At 47.8% G+C, this 26,491-nt stretch overlaps 1 protein-coding gene across 1 annotated transcript; it reads left to right on the top strand.

Annotated features, from left to right (window-relative positions):
- FBP2 (fructose-bisphosphatase 2) lies at positions 1–25,190 on the top strand (the record flags this gene model as incomplete). Its single annotated transcript, XM_081104210.1, has 7 exons — positions 1–170; positions 5,237–5,399; positions 9,359–9,451; positions 16,622–16,762; positions 19,960–20,097; positions 22,648–22,767; positions 24,783–25,190. The coding sequence occupies 7 exons, from the start codon at positions 1–3 to the stop codon at positions 24,975–24,977; spliced, it is 1,020 nt and encodes a 339-aa protein (XP_080960336.1). The 3' UTR covers positions 24,978–25,190.
- Positions 25,191–26,491: the final 1,301 nt, after the last annotated feature.

Below are 26,491 nucleotides of genomic sequence, written 5' to 3'. Positions count from 1 at the left end.
ATGACGGACAGAAGCCCCTTCGAAACGGACATGCTCACCCTCACCCGCTATGTGATGGAAAGGGGGCGGCAGGCGAAGGGGACAGGGGAGCTCACGCAGCTGCTGAACTCCATGCTGACGGCCATCAAGGCCATCTCCTCGGCCGTGCGCAAGGCCGGCCTGGCCAACCTGTGAGTCCGGGAGCCGGTGCGGGTGCGCAGAGCCGCGGACCTGGGGACAGGGCCCAGGTGGGGGTGTGGGCAAGCTGCAGGCACTCGGCAGGAAATCTGGCCAAAGCGCTTTGCCTCTGTGCCCTGCATGGAAGTTGCCTTAAAGTTTCTGTGCCCTTTGATAAAGGGGACTTTGACTTTTTTCAAGAAGGGAACGAAATACTTGGGAGACATGCTATGGAGAAAAAATACATATGTATATAATTTCTCCAGTTCCCATTACAATGGTAGCAAGCCCAGTGACTTGTTACGTTAAAACATGTTGAATTATTGTGACTTTTGTATTTGTATTCTCACTGGCACAAAGAACCAGCCAGGAGACCATGCCCTTTGCAGATGGGAACATTTTATTGTCATGACCTTGGCCAGTTCATCAGGAGCTAGGAATCATTATTGTTTACAAAATAACTTCTCAGGGCCCCAGCCTACATCTCCTTTCTTACACCGAAAGGGGCCTTTTGTTTTTAAAAGAACCTTTTAATGTTCAGCATTCTACATGTTGTTCTCTTTGGTGCTTTATTCAAGCACAGAACGAAGCCAAGTTCAGGCCATGAGCACTGACCAACACAGCCAAGTGTCCAGTGTAAGTCTGTAATAAAAAGAAGCAGCCTTCTTTGGACTTCCCTTTTCATTGCAGTCATTCCAGTGAAGTCCTCCCAGAAGTTGAAGGGGCCTATTATTTATTACTAGAGGCCCAGTGCATGAAAATTCGTGCAAGAGTAGGCCTTCCTTCCCCCGGCTGCTTGCACCAATTTCTTTCTGGCACCAGGGGCCTGGGCTTCCCTCCTCCCATTGCCAGCAGGCACCCGGGACCCAGGCTGGCTTCTCTCTAGCCCTGGCTTTGTCAGGAAGGATGTCTGGAATGACGTCCGGAAGACATTGGGTCTAATTAGCATATTACCCTTTTATTATTATAGACTTGAGGCCTGGTGCATGACATTCATGCACTTGGTGGGTGAGGGGCCCCTCAGCCCGGCCTGTATCCTTTCGCAGTCCAGGAGCCCTCGGGGGATGTCCAACTGATGGTGGGGGCGTGGGGGGGGGGGAGTGGGCCAGCGAGCCTAAGCCATCAGTGGGACATCCTTAGAGCTGCCATGGAGGCAGGAGAGGCTCCCACCACTGCCACTGTGCTCGCCAGCTGTGAGCCCGGCTTCTGGCTGAGCAGCACTTCCCCTGTGGGAGTGCACTGACCATCAGGGGGCAGCTCCTGTGTTGAGCATCTGCCCCCTGGTGGTCAGTGTGCATCATAACAACTGGTCATTCGCCATTCGGTTAAATTGTGTATTACCCATTTATTATATAGGATTATTATTACTTTAAATTGAAGAAATAATGAAGTCCCATATTTAAAATGTTATTATTAACAATTTATTTTGTTTTAAAGGGACATCTGTAATACTTTCAACAATACCAATAAACTAAATGAGAAAAATAAAATAGCCCTGGCTGGTATTCTCAGTGGTTAGAGTGTCAGCCTACAGACTGAAGGGTCGGGTCGGGGGTTTGATTCTGGACAAGGGCATGTACCTCAGTTGCAGGTTCAATCCGTAGCCCCAGTCAGGGAGCATGTGGGAGGCAACCATTCAATGTGTCTCTCTCACATCGATGTTTCTCTCTCTGTCACTCCCCCTCCCTTCCACTCTTTCTAAAAAGCAATGGGGGAAAAATATCCTCGGGTGAGGATTAACAAAACAAGACAGAAAACAAAAAACAAAACAATGAGTGCTTTTAACACAAAAACGTGATAGCATTATATGACAGGATGTAATTACCACAAGATAATTACACAATTACTGACACATGGTTTTGTGACCCATTAATGGGATCCAGGTAAAGATGCCTATGGCCAGCTTTTCCCACCCTGCATTGCTGTCATTTGGAGGTAACGCTAAGCTCTGCACTCTGGGACCTTCAGGGATATGAGTGCAGCCATTTGCCCTGCCCTGTGCCTGCCAGGTGATGGGGCCTGCTGAGTGACACTAGGCAGCGACGTGCCTCTCCCTGTATGTGGGCCCTGCTTTGCTTGGTGCCCTCTCCTGCTGGCATTTAAGTGTTATTCACCCAAGTCCACTGGGCTCCTGCTCTGGCAGGACGTGCATGGGCAGCGGCTGCTATGGTGCGGTCAGATCAGTCAGCTGCAGAACTGACTCTCTGGCCGTTGAATGTCCAGATGAAGTGGATTCGGGAATTGGATAATTAAGGTGCTCATCTGACCTGGCTTTTCCTTCCAGGACATCGTGGGCACTCATCCGTTCTCACCAGGACCTCAGTCTCCCCATTTGTAAAACGGAGAGGATAGTGATAGCCCCTAGCTTGTAGGGTTGTTGTAAGGGTAAGTCCATGCAATGATGATTTCGACAGTGCCAGCCCTCAATGCTCAGCAAATGCTCTTTATTACAACAGTTTAAAGTCCAGACCTGGGGAAATTTGGCAACTGGTTGGTCGATGCTGCACACTGACCAGTAGGTGGCAGGCGCAGTCCGTGGAAACGACGTCAGGATCCACCTTTGCTGGGGGGCTGAGTTTTCCTTGGTCTGCGGGGAGGACTCCACTTTCTGCCCATTCAGACAGCAGCCTTCCCCTCTCCTCTGCGAAAGCACCCACAGTGGCCGGGGAGCAGTCCAACTGGAAATTCCCTCTTTCTAGCAAGATGCTGAGATGATTTGAAGAGGCCCCTGGGATTGCTTCTCAGAGAGCGAACGGGTTGCACTCTGTCCCAGAGGAAGTCTGCTCAGGAGAGGGGTGCTCCACCGGTTCCTGCCGCTCCCCCTTCAGGGGCCTCAAGCCCCTCGTCCTTCGCTTCCTCTCCTTGGGAAGACATTTCTAGGCACAGGCTCTGTTCATACGACTTAAAAGCGGTCAGACATTCTCGCTTCCCTTTTTCTCCACTCCTTGCCGGGAAGAAGGGAATGCTAGAAGCGCCTGAAAACCTCTCCATGGCTTTTCTTGTCGAGATGATGGGACATCCGACTTACACATGGCCAGGAAGGTTTTAGGGCTAAGTCTAGTGCTAGCAGGGATTGTCCTGGGGGTGGAGCACCCCCCACCCAGGCTCTCACTCGGAGGGCAATGACTCCTCATTGTGCATGAGCCTCCCCCCTTCTGGAAGCAGGGGTGTGGGTGCAGGGCGCCCAGCACCTGGGGGAGGGGGAGGGGTCTGTTGAGGGGTGGTAAGGGTGTGTTCTGTGGGGTGTTGGGGGGGGGGGCTTGCAAGCACAGGGCAGAGACCGGTTTTTCAGCTCTGCCCACCAGAGACCGGGGAACCCCCGCTCTCCATTCCCCCGCAGCATCCGCCTCAAGAATCCACATTAAACTCCGATGCACAATAACCCAGCTTTGCTATTGCTGTTATTTGTTTATTTGCTTTTATTTTGAACCAGGCTATCGGTATTGTTTTCCAAGGCAGCTGGCTCAGCACGTGACATCACAGCAGACATGGAATGATGGGGGAGGGCTGCAGGAGAGGGGGAAGCTATCGGTCAGGGAAGAGGGTGGGGAAGGACTTAAATCCAAGGTTCTTAACCCAGGCTACCTGTTGATCCACCTGGGGATTCCCTTCAACAAATAAATGGTGTTTAAAAGGGAGAGGAAGAGAGACTACTGTTCTGCATCCTTTAATCACCATTCAGTGAATAGGTATCGAGCATCTCCTATGACTCTGACTACTGAGGAAATAAACACAGGGTTTCAGCAGGCAGATAACCTAGCGCAGTGCTTCTCAACCTTCTGGCCCTTTAAATACAGTTCCTCATGTTGTGACCCAACCATAACATTATTTTCGTTGCTACTTCATAACTGTCATGGTGCTGCTGTTATGAATCATAATGTAAATATCTGATATGCAGGATGGTCTTATGCGACCTATGTGAAAGGGTTGCTCGACGGCCAAAGGGGTTGCGACCCACAGGTTGAGAACCGCTGACCTCACGGGAAAGCCACTCCCATGAGTAGATGGTGATGTGGCCGGGATGGCAGGGGTGTGCCTGGGGTGTGCCTGGGGTGTGGTGGGAGCACGAAGGGGGACCGGGAGCTTCTGGAGCAGGTCAGGAGGCCAGTCGGGAAACGCTGCCTGTGCAGGGAGTGCTCCTGGGGGGCAGTGTCATAAGTGAAGGTGAAAATGAGAGGAAAGCTTGCCGGGTGCTGGGGGCCATAGGACCTGGGCAGCTGTTGGAATGCAAAAGGCATGAGTAGGGTGTTAGCCTTGTGGCTCTTGGAGGGAAGAGCATGGGGGCGGGCAGCAAACCCAGGGTTTGGTCATAAGGCAGGTGTGTGGCCAGTGGGTCTGGAGGCTGAGACTGGCCAAATGAGGGTGAGAGGCACAAGGGACAATGTCAGAGTGGGAACAGGCATTGCTGGTAGGGCCTGATGGGTTCCCCTTCCATTGTGGGGACTCAAATATTAGAAGGATCCCTCCCATAAGGGTGGAAGGACTGAGACCTTTGCATATTAATACTCTAAAACACAAAAACCCTACATAGAATGATATAATCATGCTTTTCCTGATATTGTTTAAAAAGAGATAGTGGAAAACCATATTAAATTAGTTAATTCTGTCTCCAAATTTCCTTCTTATTCAAGTAAAAGCATTCGATAGCAGCGTGATTTTTAATTCAGCCCAGCAGGCCACTATTTGAGGATATTGAATAACAAATATTGAAATTCTGGGGCTGGAAAGTCGTGGTTCTTCACTTTTTTGGATCATTAATTAGAGGGCTGTCTGACTTCAGAGCTCTAACTCCTCAGCAGCGGGAGCCCGGGGCAGGGTTGTCAACTAGTAACACTGAATTCTGGTTAGCATGTTGGGAGAACAGGGGACTGGTACAATACACCCTGGAGGTGTACAGGAAGCAAGGCCGAGGATCGGTGCTGTGGGACAGGCCATACTCGGGCTGTGTTTATCATTTGGAGACCCCGGAGCCATGAAGGGAAAGGTAGACATACGGTGCTGTGTCAGTGTCTGGACTTGTTTGTTGGAGTTCAGGATCCTTCAGTGATGTCAGTCAACTTTTTTGTGTGTGTCTTCTTAGGTATGGGATTGCGGGAAGTGTGAACGTGACAGGGGATGAGGTGAAGAAACTGGACGTGTTGTCCAACTCCCTGGTGATCAACATGCTCCAGTCCTCCTACAGCACCTGTGTGCTGGTCTCAGAAGAGAATAAAGAGGCGATAATCACTGCCAAGGACAAGAGGGTGCGTGTGGAAGGGGGGGGTGCAGTTCTGCTCATCACTATTAGGTGGTGAAGATTGTTGCCTTGCATTTCTTGTTTCTGGGATTTTCCTCTATTGCAGCGGTTCTCAACCTGTGGGTCGCGACCCCTTTGGGGGTCGAACGACCCTTTCACAGGGGTCGCCTAAGACCACCGGAAAACACATATATAATTACATATTGTTTTTGTGATGAATCACTATGCTTTAATTATGTTCAATTTGTAACAATGAAATTGGGGGTCACCACAACATGAGGAACTGAATTAAAGAGTCGCGGCATTAGGAAGGTTGAGAACCACTGCTCTATTGCTTAGCTTACTTTTTTTTCTGTAAACTACTGCATACTTCTTTAGTTGGAAGTCTTATGCTGTCTTGCAAAAAAAAAAAAACACCAACAAAACAACAACTCCATAGCAGGACAGTGACTCATTCAGAATATAAACCAGAGTGGTTTGCTGAGATGCCTCAAGGGGTGCATGTCAGGATAAAGCCCCAAAAGCCTAAACTCAGGATTGATTCTGAAGAACTGACACATAACCTTATCCAAATTCGTAAAAGCTTTAGTAGGAGAAACTCACATACAAGGGAAAGTAGCTGTTCCCAGTGGTTATGGGACTCGCACCTGAGCTGTTGGGTTTGTTGTCTCCAGAAGTTGATGAAAGAATTCACAGACAAGGGAGGGGCAAGCAAAGGGAAGCAAAGTTTATTACAGCAAAAGTAACAAAGCTGTCAGCACGGGAGAGGGGTCCCGAAAAGGGTTCCCGCAGAAGCTCACTAGCCTACAGGTTTATATTTCCCTCTCTTGCCCTCTATTGGCTCTTTCAAAAAAACGCCAGCCAATCTCTTTTGCCCTCATTTCCCACTCTTGGGTTCGGGGGAAGGGCAGCTCTGCGGTTGACTGGTACATTCCACTTATCTTGCTCACTTGACCATCTGGCTCATTCCCTCCTTAACGACCATCTTCCCTCCCCACGGCCCTTGCCCTAAACTGCCTGATCCCATCTGGCTCTAAAGACACCCTCCCAGGACAGCGCCTCTTTCTCACGGGGTCAATAGTAAAACCGTGTGGTGGGTAGTCACATGGACCACCAGAAAGAACAAGGCATCCCTACGCTAACAGGCAACATCAGGCTGTTATCCACACTCTATACATCATAAACCTCCTTCCGGGGCCTGGCGTTTATCTTTGGGCGGCATTCCGGCTTTCTGGGTAGCCAGCCAAACCTGAGGCTACAGAGAGTTAAACTGTCACAGACGGTTAAACAGAGGGCCCAGCATTTCCCGGACACCTTTACTGCTGGAGACTTACTGCATCTGTGCAGTGGGGTTCATGGATTTTCATTTAACGTACCCATCAGTGACTAGTACTGGCATTTTTGGGGGAATTGAAAATCATCAAATTCAATAAAGAGTAGAGTTCCTGAGAAGAGCCTTACTATACAGCTTCTTACTTTTTCCCTCCCCATTTCTATACCCCTTCTCTCCTCCCCCACATCTTCAAGGGAGTTACGGTTTCAATAGGGGTTTCTTCATTCCTGACACACGTCAGACTAATATAGAAATCGTAAAGATGGTGGCTCTCTTGCACTGATGTAATGATCAACTTGGTTAGTGCGGGGCATGGCTTGGAGAGTCCATATTCACTCTGGTTTCATGGACAGTTTACTAAAGAGAGAGGTTTGCTGGTGGCCAAAAAATTCAACCATGTTCAGCTGTGGTACAGAAATACAGAATACAGTGGGGCCTTGACTTATGAGTGTCCCAACTAACGAGTTTTTCGAGATACGAGCCGTCTCTCATCCGATTTTTTTGCTTTGAGTTGCAAGCTAAAATTCGTGTTACAAGCCAGCTTCAGATACCCCACCGCTAGTTGGCGCAGCGAACATCACAGTGAACGCCACAACATCAGCCCAGCATCACGTGTCTCACTCGTTCACTGTTGATTTGGCATACGAGTAATTTGAGTTACAGCTCCGTCATGGAACGAATTAAACTCATAAGTCAAGGCCCCACTGTACATGCTGGGACTATTGGCCCTTGATTTATATGTTTGGTGTTAGGGACAAAGCGCCATTTCTTTATGATTAGCTGGTAGAACAGAAAAGGTAAAGCCAAATTTATTAAGCACCTACTGTATGCCAAGGACTATGAAAAACACTCAACTCTTCTTGTTATATAATTTAAGGTACTTCACACCTATTCTTTTCAACTTTCAATTTCCACTGATATGACAATTCTCTCTCCAGTGGGATTTACTGTTTTCTTTCCCAGATGGCCTGAGTTACACATGTCTTCATGCTAATTCTTGAATACTCCATGCCTCTTTCCATATAAGTTCCTTAAATACTTTTCTAACATATGATAGATGCCCAACAAATATTGATTGAATACATGAATGAATGAATGGGCTAAGCTGTATTATTCTCAGGGAGAATGGGAAATTTCCAAGTTTATGAATTACCACACTTTTTGTGCCCTTTCCCCCTGTGGAGCAAGAGGAGAAAAGGAAATAAAGCTCAACTTAAGGTAGGGCACTACCCATTGGAAAGTCATGGAAAAGTAATTTTAGTGGCAGTAGAAATGATTCCCATTTTACTTCAAGTATTTTTTTAAAAGCATGTGTATTATTTTATTTTTTTATTTTTATTTATTGATTTTAGAGAGAGAGAAAGAGAGAGTAAAGAGGAGTGCGGAGAGAGAGCAACATCAATTTGTTGTCCCACTTAGTTGTGCATTCATTGGTTCTTGTATGTGCCCGGACCAGGGATCAAACCCACAACCTTGGCGTATCAGGATGATACTATAACCAACTGAGCTACCCAGCCAGGGCTCAAGTTTTGTGGGTTTTTTTTTTTTACTCCTCCCCTGAGGATATTTCCTCCATTGATTTTTAGACAGAGTGGAAGGGAGGGAGAAGGAGGGTATAGAGAGAGAGAGAGAAAGAAACATCCACGTGAGAGAGACACATCAATTAGTTGCCTTCCCACACATGCCCCGACAGGGCTGGAGATTGAACTCCCAACTGAGATATGTGCCATTGGCCGGAATCGAACCCTCCTCCCTTCAGTCCACTGAGCAAACCGGCCAGGGCAAGGCTCACATTTTATTACCGTGTTTAGTTAGCCAGGAGACACCAGTCCTCATCTCTCAGGCTTGCACAGGCCTTGCACAGAGGGGGCCTGTGAGAGGTACCTGGTGACTTCTCCTCGTGCAATGCGGGCTGGAGCCGCGTGTGAGAGCAGTGTGGGTGGGCGTGAGGAGCGTGGCATCACAGACACCCCTCTCTGTCTTCCGGCCTTCAGGACAGCAGGCGCTGGATGCAGAGGAGTGTTTTTATTCCTCGGAGGTATCTATGCATAGCAGCTATCTGAATAAGACCCACAAGGCCTGGGCATTGCTCTGAGACTTTCTGATTTTTTTATTTTTGGCAAAAATGCTCAAAAATGAAGGGGGGAAAATACTGGGGACAGAGTCAGAAAGCATTATCAATAAATATATAACAACAACAAAAAAACAAACAAACAAAAAAAACCCTCTAACTGGCCCTACTGTGGATGTGGGTGGAGTGAGTCCAAGTTTATCTTCAGCTTACCCACCTCTTCCCTGCAAGATGCCTACTTCAGACCTTCCTCTCCCAGCCTCAGCAGCTCCAAGTCGGGGGGCCCAGGTAGGAGGGGCCAGAGGAGGCGGGGGAAGCTTTTTGGAGGTGGAGGGCCCTCCATTGCTCTGTGCGGCCGCACCTACTCTGTGGTGGGAGGTAGGCGCTGAGCTGCGCAGTTCACATTCGCTGTACACTCTGCTTCCGTAAGTAATTGCGTTGTTTGATAAGAATGTCCCTTTGCTCGCAATCACTTTCTGGTGCTGTTAGTATGTTATCTGCCCCGCACAGCCATGCGCATAGCCTCTGTTGACCGGAGTGGCTCTTCCCTCTGTGCCTCTAGGGGAAGTATGTGGTCTGCTTTGACCCCCTGGATGGATCTTCCAACATCGACTGTCTGGCCTCCATTGGCACCATATTTGCCATCTACAGGAAGGTGAGTAGCCGTCTGAGCTTTCATGCCTCTTTGCTCTGGTGGTTTCCGGAAGGTGCCTGGCCTGGGAGCCGCGAGTCTGGAAGTCTAACCTCTGTCCTCCCACCAAGCAGAGAGGCGGCTAGGCAGGTCATGAAGCCCGCTCCGCCCCCGGCACCACAGGCGGAACCGGAGCGACCATTCCCCTCTCCCGGGCACTGCATTCCCGACGGCAAAGGGAAGGGACAGACGGGCCTTGTTTAAAAACCTGAAGGAGACACAGACATTAGACCCCGAGTGGGCTCCAGGCAGCACGTTTCTCCTTTGTGTGTCTCACAACTGACTGCATTCCTCTCTGTTGCTGCCATGACAACTTAGAGCTTAAAAGGACGCCCCCTGGCCATCTCCTGGTTCTGTGGTTCGGAAGCCTGGCAGGTGTGGCTGGTTCTCTGCTCAGCGTCTCCAAGGGCAAACCCGGTGCCAGCCAGCCCGGCCTCGGATCGAGGGGTGGGGCTGTGGGGGCAACATCCTGCCAGGCTCAGTGGCCTTGTGGGGGGTCCTTGCTTCCTAGCTGGCCAGTCCTGGGGGTCATTCTCAGTTTCTGGAGGCTTCCGGCATTGCCTGGTCAAGCCAGCGAAGGCAGGACAAGCCTTTCTCATGCCTCTGGGCTCTCTGACACCTTCACTTTGCCCCATTGCCCTGCCTCCAGCCACAAAAATGGCTTTGCTTTCAACAGTTCATCTGATCAGATTTGGGTTCACCAGAGAGTCCTGGGTAAGCTGCTGTTCAAATAGGTAGAACTCCAATGACATCTGCAAGGTCCCTCTTGCCATGTAACACAAAATAGTCCCGGTTTCTGGGAGGTAGGGTATCTTTGGGGCCGTTCCATCGGCTTCACATTCCTAACATTAGTGAGATCCCCTGGGTTAGTCTGTGACCATCAGAAACTTCATGACAACCACATAGTCCACACTCCTCCCCAACTTGAGAGTCAGGATGGCTTTGGGGCAGAGGAGGCCAGTGGCACCCGAGGGTCTCAAGGTTGTTCAGTTGGGTGACTTGCCCTGGGACTGGTTTTTGAGGCCCATCTCTCTGGCTGCACAGTACACACTCTTTCCACTAAACTCCTACGATCAAACCAACGCGGGGAGGATTGGGTAAGCCTCGTGCCAGCCAAGGTGCTGTCGGCACACATGGATGATGCTCGGCGGATGGTTGTCCCAATAAAGGGGCAAAAATTTCATTTTCAGGGCAAAAGCTTAGCAGAAAACTAACCTTGGCAGAATATATGAATTAGCCTAACCTTTCTCTCTGAGAAAAAAAGCAAGGCGCAGACCAGTGGCCTACGCCTCCTGCCTCGGAGAACAGAATGGGAGCCAAGCCCGCATGGGCTAGAGGACACCTCCGGGGGGTCAGTGTGTCTCCTTTTGTATTGAAGGGAGACAGGGAGACTTTCATGAGGGAGGAGAGGAGGACTCAAGACACTTCTCTGGTATCTGAGAAAGTTAAAGACTAAGATGCTATTTCGAGTTTACGCAGAAACGAGCTAGGTGAGTGAAGGAGCTTCATTTTCCCCTTCGAGGTACAGCTTACAATACAAATAGAGATCGCTGGTGTGCTAGTTATGAGATTCTGAAAAAGAGCATGAGTCAGCCTCAGCCCTGGGGGAGGCACACATACTTCTGTCACCTTTTAAAAAATTGGTGAACAGAGGAGAAACCAAGATGGCGGCATAGGTTAACGCCGGAGATTGCTGCCTCGAACAACCACTTCAGAGATATAACTAAAGGACAGAACAGACATCATCCAGAACCACAGGAAGGCTGGCTGAGTGGAAATTCTACAACTAGGAGGAAAGAGAATATCATACCCAGACTCAGAGGAGGCACAGTGCTGAAGTGAAATACTCAGGTGCGGAGTGCGCGCAGAGCAGGCTGGTGGCAGAGGGCGCGGTTGTTGTTTTCAATCGGGAGGGAGTTTCAGACTCTGAGCTCCAGATCCGGGCGAGTCTCTAGGGACCCAGACTCAAACGGGAGAAGCGGGACTGTCTGGCTTCAGTCAGAACTCGAAGGCAGCTATCTCTCCGAGGTTTGCAGCAGTTGCTGGGACTCTGAGAGGCAGAGCCCCTAGGGACGGAACTGAGAGCAGCCATAACTGCTCGCTCCGGCCGCCCTGTAGATCCCCGGGGATCCGCCCTGCCCAAGCCCTGCAGAGTGCCATTTTCCGGATAGCCTCAGGCAAAGGCTAGATTAGCACCGCCCTAGAGATCCAGCACAGAAGCTCTCCCACTGCAGACACAGCTGACTCTCATAGCCAGTTAGCCTGGAGGTCAAATCACCCCTGGTATTACTGACAACAATCAAGGCTTAACTACAAGACTGCGCACAAAGACCACTAGGGGGTGCACCAAGAAAAGATTAAAAAATGCGGAGACAAAGAAACAGGACGCAAATGTCAGAAATGGAAGATATAGAGCTCAAAACCACACTTTTAAGGTCTCTCAAGAACTGTCTAGAAGCTGCCGGTAAACTTAGTAAGGCCCTCGAAAAGACTGGTGAGACCGCCGATAAACGTAGTGAGATCCTCAAGAAATCTAATGAGACCCTCGATGTTATGATAAAGAACCAACTAGAAATTAAGCATACACTGACTGAAATAAAGAATATTATACAGACACCCAACAGCAGACCAGAGGAGCGCAAGAATCAAGTCAAAGATTCAAAACACAAAGAAGTAAAAAACACCCAACGGGAAAAGCAAAATGAAAAAAGAATCCGAAAATACGAAGATAGTGTAAGGAGCCTCTGGGACAGCTTCAAGTGTACCAACATCAGAATTATAGGGGTGCCAGAAGATGAGAGAGAGCAAGATATTGAAAACCTATTTGAAGAAATAATGACAGAAAACTTCCCCCACCTGGTGAAAGAAATAGACTTACAGGTCCAGGAAGTGCAGAGAACCCCAAACAAAAGGAATACAAAGAGGACCACACCAAGACACATCATAATTAAAATGCCAAGAGCAAAAGACAAAGAGAGAATCTTAAAAGCAGCAAGGGAAAGAAACCCAGTTACATACAAGGGAATACCCATACGACTGTCAGCTGATTTCTCAACAGAAACTTTGCAGGCCAGAAGGGAGTGGCAAGAAATATTCAAAGTGATGAATGCCAAGAACCTACAACCAAGATTACTTTATCCAGCAAAGCTATCATTCAGAATTGAAGGTCAGATAAAGAGCTTCACAGATAAGGAAAAGCTAAAGGAGTTCATCACCACCAAACCAGTATTATATGAAATGCTGAAAGGTATCCTTTAAGAAGAGGAGGAAGAAGAAAAAGGTAAAGATACAAATTATGAACAACAAATATGCATCTATCAACAAGTGAATCTAATAATCAAGTGAATAAATAATCTGGTGTTCATAATAGAATCAGGGACATAGAAAGGGAATGGACTGACTATTCTTGGGGGGGGAAGGGGTGTGGGAGATGCGGAAAGAGACTGGACAAAAATCGTGCACTTATGGATGAGGACAGTGGGTGGGGAGTGAGGGCGGAGGGTGGGGCGGGAACTGGGAGGAGGGGAGTTATGGGGGGAAAAAGAGGAACAAATGTAATAATCTGAACAATAAAGATTTAATTTAAAAAAATAAATAAATAATAAAAAAATTGGTGAACAAATTGAAGTATACATGAGATAAGTAACTCCATTAACATCACCAGTCAGGACAGGGATTCAAATAGGCATCCTACCTTCACCATCACAGCTCTTAATAGCTCCTCCCCCAGTGTCACTGGAATATAATCGACATGTAACGTTGTATTAGTTTTAGGTGTACAACATAATGATTTGGTATATGTATATATTGTGAAATGATCAAGATGATAACATCTTGCTCTTATTTAACATCTATCACCTTACATGATTGCAATGTTTTTTCTTGTGGTGAGAATTTTATGGCGTACTCTCTCAGCAACTTTCAGATGTATAATACAACATTATTAACTGTGGTTACCATGCTGTCTACTACATTCTGAGAACTTATTTATCTTATTACTGGAAGCTTGTACCTTTTGACCACTTTCAACCATTTCTCCCCAGTCCCCCACCCGTTGTCCCTGGCAACCACCAATCTATTCTCTGTTTCCATGAGTTTGTTTTTTATAGAGTTTACATATAAGTAATATGGGTGTATTCTGACTTTTTCACTTAGCACAATGCCCTCAAGTTCCATCCATGTTGCCACAAATGACAGGATTTTCTTCTTTCCTTTTTTTGTGGCCAAATAACATTCCATTATATAAATATAAATATATATTTTTTTCTTTGTCAATTCATCCATTGATGAACACCTAGGCATTTTCATGTATTGGCTTTTGTGAATAATGCTGCAATGAACATGGAGATGCAGATATATCTTTAAGATAGTGATTTAATTTCCTTTAGACATATAACCAAAGTGGAATTGCTAGATCATATGATAATTCTATTTTTAATTTTGAAGAACCTCCATACTGCACCAACTTACCTTCCTATCAGCAGTGCACAAGGATTTTCTTTTCTCCACATCCTCACCAACACTTATCTCTTATCTTTTTATCATATCCATTCTAACAGGTACGAGGTGATATTTTATTGTGATTTTGATTTGTATTTCCCTAATAATTGATGATTCTGACCATCTTTTCATGTACCTGTTAGTCCTTTGTATATCTTCTTTGGAAAATGTCTAGCAATTCCTCTGCCCATTTTTTAATCATATAGTTTGTGTTTTTTGCTATTGATTTATGAGTTCTTTTTATATTTGAAGAACATTGGACATCAAGACCATGGGAAATCAATGAAGTGTTTTAAAGAGAGAAGTGACATGGATCAGAGTGGGGCAAGGATGGAGTGGGAGGACTAGGCAGGGAGTGATGGTCACTCAGACCAAGGGGTAGTGGTGGAATAGGCAGGAGGGCAGGGGCCTGTGAAGAGTGGGTTGTAGAACTGACTGGACTTGGTGAAAGGAAGGGAAGGGTGATTTCCAGGTTCCTACTGGTCAGATGATGGTGCTGTTTGCTCAGATGGGGAGCAATGGAAGAAGAGTGGGAATTTGGGGAATGAGACGGGGCAGATGAATTCCACATTTGACATGTTGACCTTGAGACGTCTGTGGGTAAGACCTGAGCAAGAATGTCTGGTGGGCAGGTGGCTCCAGGAGTTGGGCATCAGGACAGATGACGATGGAGGTCTGGGAGGCGCGGACACCTGTGTAGGGCTTGGAACTTTGGTTGTGGGTGAGGTGGCCGAGGAGTGTGTAGACGGAGAAGAGAAGAGAACTTTATTAGTCAGGGCTCCGGTGTAAATGGCAGGGGCGAGTCAGGAAGCCCCAAGACAGAAATATGGCCAGCCTCAGACAGGGCCTGGGCCACAGAAGGGTCAAAGTCTCTTATCTTATCTTCCCGTGGCCATTGTACTCTTTCCTCTCTCTGCGGACCAGTTTTTTTCTGATTCTCTGGCCCATGATAGAAGGAAGATGGTCACCCCAATGCTCCTACGTTGCCATCAACCAGAATGGTCTAGCCCCAGATACATATTTCTGGAGCAGAAACTCTGATTGGGCCAGTTTGGAGCAGGAATCCATCCCAGACCCCATTAAACTTGTGGGAAGGGTTTGAGACTCATAGCACAAATATAGCAGCTGAGAGTCCCCATTCTGGAAAGGATGCTGATTTAGAGGTCCATTTTGCACTGGGTAGACGGAAACAGAAGGAACACCAACATTTAAGAAGAGGAGTTGGGAAAAGCAAATGAGAAGACACATCTAGAGAGTTAGAAAGAAAGCAAGCCAGACACGAGGGAAGTAGAAGCTCTGGAGAGACGCATCTCAAGAAGGAGGCAGCAGCCAACGGATCCCACACTGCCTAGAGGTCAGGTAAGAGGAAGCCTGGAAAACATGCACCAGATTTAGGAGGTAGGGGCAGCCTGCTGTGGGGACAGGAGAAGGAAGGTCGTGCAGACAGGCATCCTGGTCTCCAGGATGTAGATGAAGACAGAGACAGGGCAATCACTGGAGGGAAGCCTTGTGATCTAGAAAGTATTTCTTGTTATTTTTTTCAAGGCCAGGGAGTCTACAAGTCCTTAAAGGCCAGTGGAGCCGGTTGGGGAGGAGGGATTTTCTTCAAGCCACAGTGCAAGTTTCCAAGGACCGAGGAGAGAGGGTGACACCCTGCAGAGGCCGCAGGCTCATGGTTCAGAGAAAGGAAAATCTTCGCTCTGGGAGAACTCTGGTTTCATATGAAGAAAATGTGATCCTTCTGATGGTTGAGCAAAGGTATTTCAAAAGCTCCAATGGGGATCTAAAGATTTTAAATTAAAAAACATAATACCGCCTTTGCCGTCTACATCTCTGAGGAGACCACGCTCTGGAGCCATGGTTCTGAAACTTCTGTGGAACTACCTGGAGGGCTGATGCTGAGGGCCCAGCATGTCTGACTCTGGAGGCCAGGGGCACAGCCCAAGAGTATGCCCGTCCAACGAGACCCCGAGTGACGCTGACGCTGCCGTCCACTGCGCTGGGGCCTGCTTCTCAGCATCCGTGTGTGGCCTGGGAATCTGTACATAAGCCAAATCATTAAGCACATACACACAAGTCAAATGAAAACATAATTATTTGTAAAAAAAAAAAAAAAAGTGTTAGGAAGAATGTAAGATTGTAAAAGTAAGGAAAAATATTAAAAAGACCGTGCCATTTTTAATTAAATTAACTTGTAGCCCTAGAAAAATATTAAAGGGAAAGTGAGATTTTAAAGAAACCCTTAAAGAAGATGAGATTTGCTTTTAAAATAAAGTTGTTAGGCTGTTACTCGCGGAGGGCAAACTGGCCCCATATTTTGTTAGTTGTTCAGAATGACGCTGGCTTAGCTACGGGAGACATGGGTCCAGCCCCAGCCTTATGGATCACTGGTTTCAAGATGCTATGTGAATACCTTTCTGACCTCCGACCCTTCTCTTTCAAACGAGGGCTGTAGAGCCTCTCCATTGTTTCACAAAAACATACTGTGAAAGCATTTTGAAAGATACAGAGTTTCCTATCAATATAGCTTTTTATTTTACTCTTAGAAGTTACTCCTCGGGAGAGTTAAGCAGCTCGCGCCTTGGCCAAGGCTCTCTCCAGAGACAATGCCCTGTTCCTTCCTCTCTTCTCCAGACCTCGGAGGAGGAGCCTTCGGAAAAGGATGCCCTGCAGCCAGGCCGCAACATCGTGGCCGCGGGCTACGCCCTCTACGGCAGTGCCACCCTGGTGGCCCTTTCCACTGGGCAAGGAGTGGACCTCTTCATGCTTGACCCAGTAAGTACCAATATGGCAGCATCAGCACGAGGGACCCCATGGGGCTCTGTACTTCCGTTCTAGTCCCCTGGCATAATTTCCTGGTCATTCTTAAATAATTTATTTTTAAAAATTCATTTGTTTGTTTGTTTGTTTGTTTGTTTACTAGAGGCCCGGTGCATGAAATTCATGCACTGGGAGGGGAGGGTCCCTCAGCCCAGCCTGCACCCTCTCTCAGTCCTGGGCATCCCTCTTGCAGTCCAGGACCCCTCAGGGGATGTAGCAGTGCGCCAAGTGGCAGGTGGCCAGGGAGGAGCCCGAATCGGGGCTGAATGCCGCTCATGCTCATCCCGGCATGCTTATCCCGGCCCGCTGTGCCTGCTGTCGTGGCTCGGTAGTGCTGCCGAGGAGTCAGGAGAGGCTCCCGCTGTGGCAGCTGCGCTCACCAGCCTTGAGCCAGGCTTCTGGCTGAGAGGCACTCCCCTTGCGGGAGTGCACTGACCACCAGGGGGCAGCTCCTGCATTGAGCATTTGCCCCCTGGTGGTCAGTGCACATCATAGCGACCGGTCTTTCTGGTCGTTCCACAGTAACAGTCGCTTAGGCTTTTATTATATAGATTTATTTGTTTGTTTGTTTGAGAGGGAGATTTGTTGTTCCACTTATTTATGCATTCGTTGGTATGTGCCCTGACTGGGGATGGAACCCACAACCTTACGGTATTGGGATGACTCTCTAACCAACCGAGCCACCCAGTCAGGGCCCTGGTCATTATTATTAGTGCTTGCTTCTGGAGCCAGAGTCTAGTTTGGGATTCCAACAGTGTCATCAAAAAACTTTAAGGACCGCCCTAACCGGTTTGGCTCGGTGGATAGAGCATCGGCCTGTGGACTCAAGGGTCCCAGGTTCGATTCCGGTCAGGGGCATGTGCCTTGGTTGCGGGCACATCCCCAGTGGGGAGTGTGCAGGAGGCGGCTGATTGGTGTTTCGCTCTCATCGATGTTTCTGGCTCTCTATCCCTCTCCCTTCCTCTCTGTGAAAAATCAATAAAATATATTTAAAAAAAAAAAAACTTTAAGGACCTTTGTCCAAGTGAGGGAATTTGAGGGGTTCAGCAGGTTCAGTCCTCTCAACTCAGGCCATGCCCTCAAAGAGTTTATTCCTCTTTGGTTTACGGGAATACAATGGTTTTAGAATCCCAGTGCTGCCGATTTCCAGACAGAAACATGAATTCGCTAGAGCAGCACCACGCACTAGGACGTCCTGTGGCATCGGCATGCTTTGTGATGCGTGCTGTCTAACGCGGGAGCCACTGGTCTCAGGTGCCTGTTGAACACCCGCAATGAGGCCAGTGTGACCGAGGAGCCGGGTTTGAAAATGTTACTTCATTTTAATGAACTTGAACAGCCACCTGTGACTGCTGGCTACCCTACTGGACAGCCTGGGTTTGGAAGGCTTCCCCTAATCGACATGTTCTTCCCCATAGGAGGAGAGATGGTGGAAACTGCTTTTCCAGGTTCTGTGTTATGCTCAGATTTCTCCCAGTGAGACATGCACAGCCTCAGGGGAGCTGAGAAACCTGATAGCCTGATGCTGACTAAAGGAAGAAATAATTAGATAAAGTCGCAAGAGGTCAAAAAAGAAGGCTGAGCTTGCATGGCAAGTGCACATTGAAAATGTTCAGCAGAGATTTTGGAAAATATTAGTAACTTACAGAATTTCTCTTTAAAATCTGCATGCTTTGCCTATCACTTGTGAGCTACTTTGTCAAATATTGTCAAGACTGATGTCACCACACTCAACACCAGGATACCTGAGGGTGTCCTACCGATAGTGACCATGGGGGACTGGGCACAATGGTATTATAATTCTGAGGATTTCTTTAATTTTTATCCACTATTCCTTATGCCAAGTGCATACAGTTTCTGATCGAAGAGATTTCTCCTTTACCCAAGGTAAGAACTGGAATACCAGGAACTTTTAATGGTTTCCAAGACTGAGCTATTAAGATAAAATAACTGGACCACAAATGAGTGGTTGAACTGCCTTCCCCACCTTTATGACAAATCCCCGTTTGTGTAACTTGTTCTCTCATTGTTAATGGCCCAAGTCTCCCTGAAAATATTAGTGTCCCAAATAGTTTCTATTTCTTATATATTTAAGGCCCGTCGCCTATGTCGAGGTGCGGGGGGTTCCCATATAAGTGCTGATCCTAAGTGGGACGTGCACAGGTGGTCTGGACCATCCGCTTGAGGTTTGTGCCAGTACCTTCTGGTCAGACACTTTCACAGAGACAGCACCGAGATCTGAGCTGAGCTGGAGAAATTACAGACAGGTTAGATGCAAGCACACAGGGGGTTTATTTACCTGTTCCTGATGGGTCTCAGACGCTGGGAAAGATCCACCCGGCAATGCTCGCTGATACACACAAAGGGGTAGATGGCGCCTTTGGCTGCTGGCTCTTTTGTCGATCAACAGTTAATTGGGCAGAGTTTCGTGCTGGGAACTGAGGTCCTCACGCTCTGGCAACAAGAGAGCTGTGCGCTGCTGCGTCCATCAGACTGTCTGGTTATATACCCCTCTATAGGCGTGGTCTTCATTGGTGTGTGTGTTATCAGCGGCTGCCATGTGTGGATCCACCCGGGTTCTGTTAATCTATGGGTATGTACAGGCTTTGGGCGTTCCCATCAGATAGGTTGTTTACCAGTACTAGTTGGGTTACAAGGGTGCATTCTTGGGTCTCACACAGTATTCCTATATCTAACATTAGGTACTATAATAATTACTGTAACAGTCCACACAGGGTTACATGCTATAAGTCTTACAGTCTAAGGTCCTAACATTAAGTACCATAATGATTACTATAACAATTAGGAATTAGCTGAGCATGATAAGTTGGGGGATAAATACAGCTGGGTGCCTTGCAATGAGTAGTCTAGCTGACCATGAACGTTACAAAGGAAACTTTCCCTCTTCCCTTGAATTATTTTATCTCCTATTATATTCCTGCTTATGCTTGCTGTGCAGACTCAATATTGTCACTGTTCTTTATTGATCTCCTGCAAATATCACTGGGCAGGCTGCTGAGGGACTTGGCAACCCCCTGGGCCCTTCCAGGAGGCCCACATCTTCTCATGTTCTGTGATTGTCGGGGAGTGTGCTGCTGGCTTCTGTCTCCTGGTATCTCTCGTCTTACTGGTATTTTTCTTCAACTTTCTAGGCTCTTGGTGAATTTGTTCTGGTAGAAAAAGAGGTCAAAATTAAAAAGAAAGGAAATATTTACAGCCTCAATGAGGGCTACGCCAAGTATTTTGATGCTGCCACCACAGAATATGTGCAGAAAAAGAAATTTCCTGAGGTGAGTGAAGAGAGCCTAAGGCAGAATGCCCTCTCGGTGGGTTCCTGTCTCAGTGGTGGCTCAGAGGGCCCAGCTGGAGTAGGTTGGAGCCACTGTTCATGGCTCAGATCAGTATGGAGTGGCAGACTCTGCCTTCATAAGCAGTCGATAGCTTCTATAGCTAAAGTTTGCCTACTACAGATAACACTCCCAGGTGAGTTTTTCCAGGAGCAATTGTTTTTAATGAGCCCATATTTTCAAAACTTAGTGGTTCAGGCCAGAACCTCTCTCTCGTCATTTGTTTTGTGGGCTTCATAGATTCTGGCACTCAGTTATATTTGCTTTCAGATGGAAGAGTTATGTTTGGAAGTCCCATTTACATGCTCTAACATTGGGCCTTGTGTTTACGCCACACTTTAGGGAGCTCTTTGACTCTCAATGTGATCACCCGGTTCCAGACTTTACGTGGCTGTTAATACAGCCCAAACCATCCATTAAGCGTGCCCGCCATCCAGGGAGAGCTTCTAAGGCAGAAATGCGCACATTGTTCCAGATCAAGTGTAAAGTCTGGCCTAAAGTGGGAGTAAAACAAAAGCTTGTTTACAAGTGGGACCCTTTCTCACTGAATCCTAGGGATGTGGTGAGAGAGGCCCCTTTCACACAGTGGAAAAGCGTTGGTGTGGGAAGTGTTATGGGTTGGCTCAACGAGATAGACCATTGATTTAGAATTTAAATTTAAGAGCCTTTATTAAACTGGCCAGCTGACCACAGCGCCTATCTCCCCCTCTGGGAGATTTGGAGCATGTGGCAGAGATCAAGGGTGCAGTATGATCCTTTATAGCAAAACAGTGTTAGAAAAAAATATAAAGCATTCCATTAGCTGTTCCTTAGAAGTCCACAGAAAGTTCATAAGCACAAAAGGGGGTGGGGGGGAGTAAACAGTCACACCTGGCTGGAGCATATCATAACACATTGTTTTTCTAAGACAATCTAGCAATTTTTCTTCTGTGGTTCCTAACCCTGACACAATCCTCCATACGTCAGTCCCCCCTCCCAGCACGTTCAATTTCTCATGTCCTGTTTCCTCCCCTTAGCACATTCTGTAACATTCTGTAACCCTTCCATGCCGCAGTCCCTCACCCTAGCACAGGAAGCCCACCTGGAAGCTGCTGGTGGGATTCCGTGGGACCAGGTGGCACTCGGTGAGCAGGATGCTGGGACCTGGCTGTGCTGCCTCAACCTTAACTCGAAGTTTTGAAGAGTCTCTTTTTCTTTTGTCTGTGTGTTTGTTTGTTTTTAAATCCTCTCCCAAGGGTATTTTTTTCAGTTGATGTTTAGAGAGAGAGGAAGGGACCGGGGCAGGGGGCTGGGGGCGGGGGAGGAAAACATTGATGTGAGAGAGACTCTGCATTTTAACCATTTTTGAAATATGAGAAGAAAAAGGTTGTAACAAAATCTGCACTAACAACGCAACAGCCACATGAGGCTGTTGAACACTTGAGCTGTGACGAGTCTGATGGGAGATGTGCAGTGAGACACACACGGGTTTGGAAAGCTTAGTGGAGGAAGGAAATGTAAAATCACGACTGGGTTCTGTTTTCTGTGGATCACACATTGAAATGATAACATTTTTATACACTATTTTAAGTGAGAAATGGTTTCTAAAGCTGCTTAAGAGTTTGCCGGTGGTGAACACGCTTGGAGTACGTGCAAACGTTGCCATTGTTCAAGGGGCCTGGCTCGCGGGCAGCAGAGAGAGCTCTGAAGCGCAGCACGCCAGGGAGTTTCAGGGGCTGCAAGCAACTGTGTGAATCACAAGGGAGGAAACCTGTCTCTTCTTCCCTTCTAGGTTCCTTGGCTGGTCTAATAACTAAACTGACAGATTAACAGGAGAAAACAGATTTAATTTTGTACTTCTGGGAGCCCCATAGAAATGTGAAACTCAAATGACCAAAGCTCCTTTTAGACAAGGGAACAATAAATGTGTGAGGAATTGAGAGGACAGAGAAGGGGGTGCAGGGCAGTAAATTAGTGAGGACGCAACCAGGTCTGTGGATGCAGCCTTCTCAGCCCTAAATTCCCTGCCTCTGCTGTCAGGATGGCTCTCCCTCCTGGGACAGGGAGGGTACCTTTCGCATGGGAGAGTTATTTATTTCCTGCTTTCGGGGAACAAAGGCGGGTCAGAGTGCCCTTCTTGCACCGGCTAGTTCTCAAGGAACTTTAATTGAAAATAGTCCATATGCCCATGTGACATATTTTGAGGTGGCATATCTGCTTTTCTGCAATATATACTTCCTTTTTAAAAAAAATAGCTGTTCTCTTAAGATTGTTTCAGGGTAGTGTCTTAATTGAAGTAGTCCTCATTTAATGAGTTCAATCACTGGCCAAGCTATGGGGGCTCCTAATGAATGAAATGCTTAGTTATATAATGTTTTTCAATTCCTACGCTGCTGGGTGCAGGACAAAGAACCTGGAATGCAGAGGCCACACCAACTGGACGTGTGACCGGGAGCGGGTGCTAGCTAATTGCAGAACTCACTGCATCTTGTCTCTTCCCTCTCTGCTTTCTAGGACAGCGGGACGCCCTATGGGGCCAGGTATGTGGGCTCCATGGTGGCCGACGTGCACCGCACCCTGGTCTATGGAGGGATTTTCCTATACCCAGCGAACCAGAAGAACCCTAAGGGCAAGGTAATTCTCCCTTGTCCACTGGCTGTACCCAGTCAGGGAGCCAGCGGCTTCCCTTTCTCTTCACACCTGCTTCTCGGCTGCTGCCTGGCCTGGGCATGCCTGTCTGTGAGCGGGCAGGTAGAAAATAAATGAGGTGTGTTTCCCATGAGTGAATTTGAGGCCACTGTAGAACCGTGTAGATTTTAACTGCAGAAAAAAAATAGATTGGAAGGCCCATAGGCCAAGGCACTATGAAGCCCTGGGCATTGTTTCAGAGGAGTTTATTACACCCCTGGGACCTTAAGGTCAGAGCAAACCTTGGCTCCAGGACAAACTATGTGAGAATGCTGTGCTTTGTTTGATTTTGAAGTGTCTGAATCAACAAGGTACAAGCAGAGGTCAGTTAGTTACAACTGAGACGTTAGTGTCTGACACCCAAAAGCCCTCCCCTCACCCCCAGGGCCAGGGGGAGGGAAGGAAAGAGCCCAGCTCTACAAGTTGCCAGCCAGTCTCCCTGGCGGCCTGTCCAGGACAGCATGGCCTCCAGTGTCCTTCTGTGGATGATCAGGGACAAAGCTAGCGGACTTGAGGTGTCCACATGTGCTGGGGCTCCGCTGTGCCCCGCCAGGCTGCCCACGACTCTAAGGGCAGGAGGTCTAGGTGAGGGCATCGTACTCTGTTTTACCAAAATAGCAAGTAAAGGCCCCAGAGTCTTAACATACTCTCTCCTGAGTGCCTGGCTCTCCAACCCAGACCAGACACTTTATTCCTCCCCATTCAATAACAAAAATAAAACCATCACCTCCAGACATGGCTGTTTCTCCAAGTAGTTCCAACATGTCTTCAAAATAAATGTGAAGGAAAGAAAGGAAAAGGCTTCACAGTGCTGGGTCAACACTTTCTAAGCTGATTATAGAAAAGGGACTTTAAAAATTACAGATTTTGCATCTACGGGGGAAGGAAGGAGAAGATAGAATGGTACCAAGTCAGAAAAATTAGCTAGAATGTCACCTTGAATCTAATGTGTGTGTGTGTGTGTGTGTGTGTGTGTGTGTGTGTGTGTTAGGGGTAGTCTGAGGAGGGCGTCACAACATAATTACATAAATAGACCCAAAAAGGACATTCGTTCCAGCCCATTTCAGTTCAACTCACCATGAATTATTGACACGGGAGGTCACCCGCTAGTTTCCATCAAGCCTTTTACAAAAGGTATTCCTTGTTCGGAACAGGCTCAGCCCTGGGTCCATAGGCACAGCTTGGCAAGCAGGGCACGGGCCACTTTTATCCCCACCCCCATTTTTGCCATCTGCTGGGAGCCCTTGGGCGAGGTCTGTGGCAGCCTTGTTTGGACACTTTCTTTGTGTCGGCAGTCCTGGGACTGGAGATGCCACAGTGACCCAGATAGATGCTGTGCCTGCCTTCAGGGCGGGTGACCAGGAGGAAGGCAGGTGGCAAGCCTCACCGCCACACCATGAGAGGGGACATGCAGGATGCTGTGTGCTGTAAGTAACAGGAGTTCATTTAGTTGAAGGGCCAAAAAAGGCAATTTAAGTACCAGCACACTGCTCAGCCGAGTGGACACTTGAGACTGGAGTTCCCTGCTGCTCCCCGGGACACTGGGGTCATCCTGGGAGGGCACCCAGCACTCTGAGGTGACCTTCCAATCCCAGCCAAGCCTGCTTTCTCACCGACAGCACCTCTAATCAGGCCACAGCTTCAGTTTCCCTCCTGAGGAAACTGGTAAGAAAGGGGCACTGAGATCTCATCTGCCCGACTGAAGAGGCAGGTCCCTCACAGGTCACAAGTCAGGTAGCTGCTGAGCAGTGGTGCCTGCAAAGGCCCATGCCCTGCTCAGCAGCTGATGTACCCAGCACCCTTCCCGAGGCGCTAGATCTCGGGCAGCCCCCTCTGCAGAGGGGCTGGAGCCCACTGCACTGACCAGGCAGAAGTCCAGCGGTGGGAATTCTGCATCCAGCTTCAGGGGCAGGGCTTGAGATTTGGGGCAACTTGCAACCTGCCTGACCCTTTCTCCGCAGCTCCGGCTCCTGTACGAGTGCAATCCTGTGGCCTTCATCATTGAGCAGGCGGGGGGCTTGGCGACCACAGGTACCCAGCCGGTGCTGGACGTGAAGCCCGAGGCCATTCACCAACGAGCCCCCCTTATTCTGGGGTCCCCGGATGATGTGCAGGAATATCTCACCTGTGTACAGAGAAACCAGGCAGGCAAGTAGTGAGTTTGACCCTGCAAGCCCTCTGCTTTTTGTCTTGCCCTCTGCATTAAGAACCTAAATGACTGATAGGCAGAAACAGCGGTGATGAGTCACAACAGGCCAGTCCACCCAACCACAAACAGAAAAGCAGCATCAACCTGCTCAGGACAGGTCTAGAGGCCAGAGGAGACTCTGTCCTCAGTGCACATGGCTAAGAATAAAGATCCACATGTGAAAAGAACAACTTTGATTTGTCTTTTGTCGTGAATGGTGGCAAAAAACGGTTGTAATTCTAAGTCTGTCAGCTCAAGTAATCGGTAGCTATCTACTTGGGGGGGAAAAGTACAGAGATCAGTAAAGAATTTACCTTGGTTGGCTTAATATTTGAACCTAGTGTCTTATCCTGTAGCGATCCATTTTATTTCTCATGAAATAAAAATATATATTGAATATATACATACTTTATGTATATATTTAAATGTATATCCTATATAATAAAAGACTAATATGTAACTGGTCGTTATGATGTGCGCTGACCACCAGGGGGCATGCGCAGAACATGGCAGGCATTGGCTGAGGCGGGATGGTGGAGCAGGTGAGCAGGGGCGCCAGAACAAGGTGGGGAACTGGTTGCTGTCATTGGGGCGAGCCTCTGGTGGCAGGAGGGGCCGGGTGGTGGTGCAGAGGATGGGCTGAGACGCATCCCTGTGCCTACTGCAGCCTCGTGGCCCACAGTTCCTTTCAAGGTGCACGAATTCGTGCACTGGGTCCCCAGTGTGTGTGTGTGTGTGTGTGTGTGTGTGTGTGTGTGTGTGTGTATATATATATATATATATATATATATATATATATATATATATGACTTTTTGTCTTATTTGGATAAGTTTTGAGTTAGAAAACTCATGGCTATTAAATTCTAAACTGTCAGATTGATCCATTTTGGGGGAGCAATAAGTTGAACGACTAGTAAAAATATGAATGAAAAAATAAGGACACCTATTGTGAAGACAACATACTAAATGGAGCTAATATTTAAAAATTAACACCTACTTTTCTCAAACCCTTGACTTTGCATTTTTGTTTTTTGGGGAAAATATTGTAATCAATCCCAGGGATTCCCCAGAGTGCACTGGTTAAATGACTCTCCATTTGTCCAATTATGTCAACACTGGGGTGGGTGGCATGTGCATCAGAAATCTGAGCTGGTTTTAACAAGAACGGCTATATATGTGTATGAAGTTGGATGCCAAGAGTCCTTAATGAAATGTGGACAAATCAAATCCAGAAGTATTTAAAACAAAGATGCATCAGGATACAGTCAGGCTTAACTCAGAAAATCAAGAATGATTCACATTAGAAAATCCACTAAAGTGATTGATGCATTAGGTAAGGCAAAAGGTGGCGGTGTGGAGGTGGGGCCTAGGAGAAGCCATGGGAAGAAGCAAGGCTCTCCTTGGGTCAGGGTGTTCATTCAATTCAAAGGAAGATTTCCGCTTGGCTCTAACTCAGGACTCTACCTTGTTCTTCAGTCCACT

Source organism: Myotis nattereri (assembly GCF_964212035.1).
Source record: "Myotis nattereri genome assembly, chromosome: 12".
NCBI classification, from domain to species: domain Eukaryota; kingdom Metazoa; phylum Chordata; class Mammalia; order Chiroptera; family Vespertilionidae; genus Myotis; species Myotis nattereri.
Note: the sequence above shows the minus strand (reverse complement) of the source record. Positions and strands in the feature narration are given on the sequence as shown.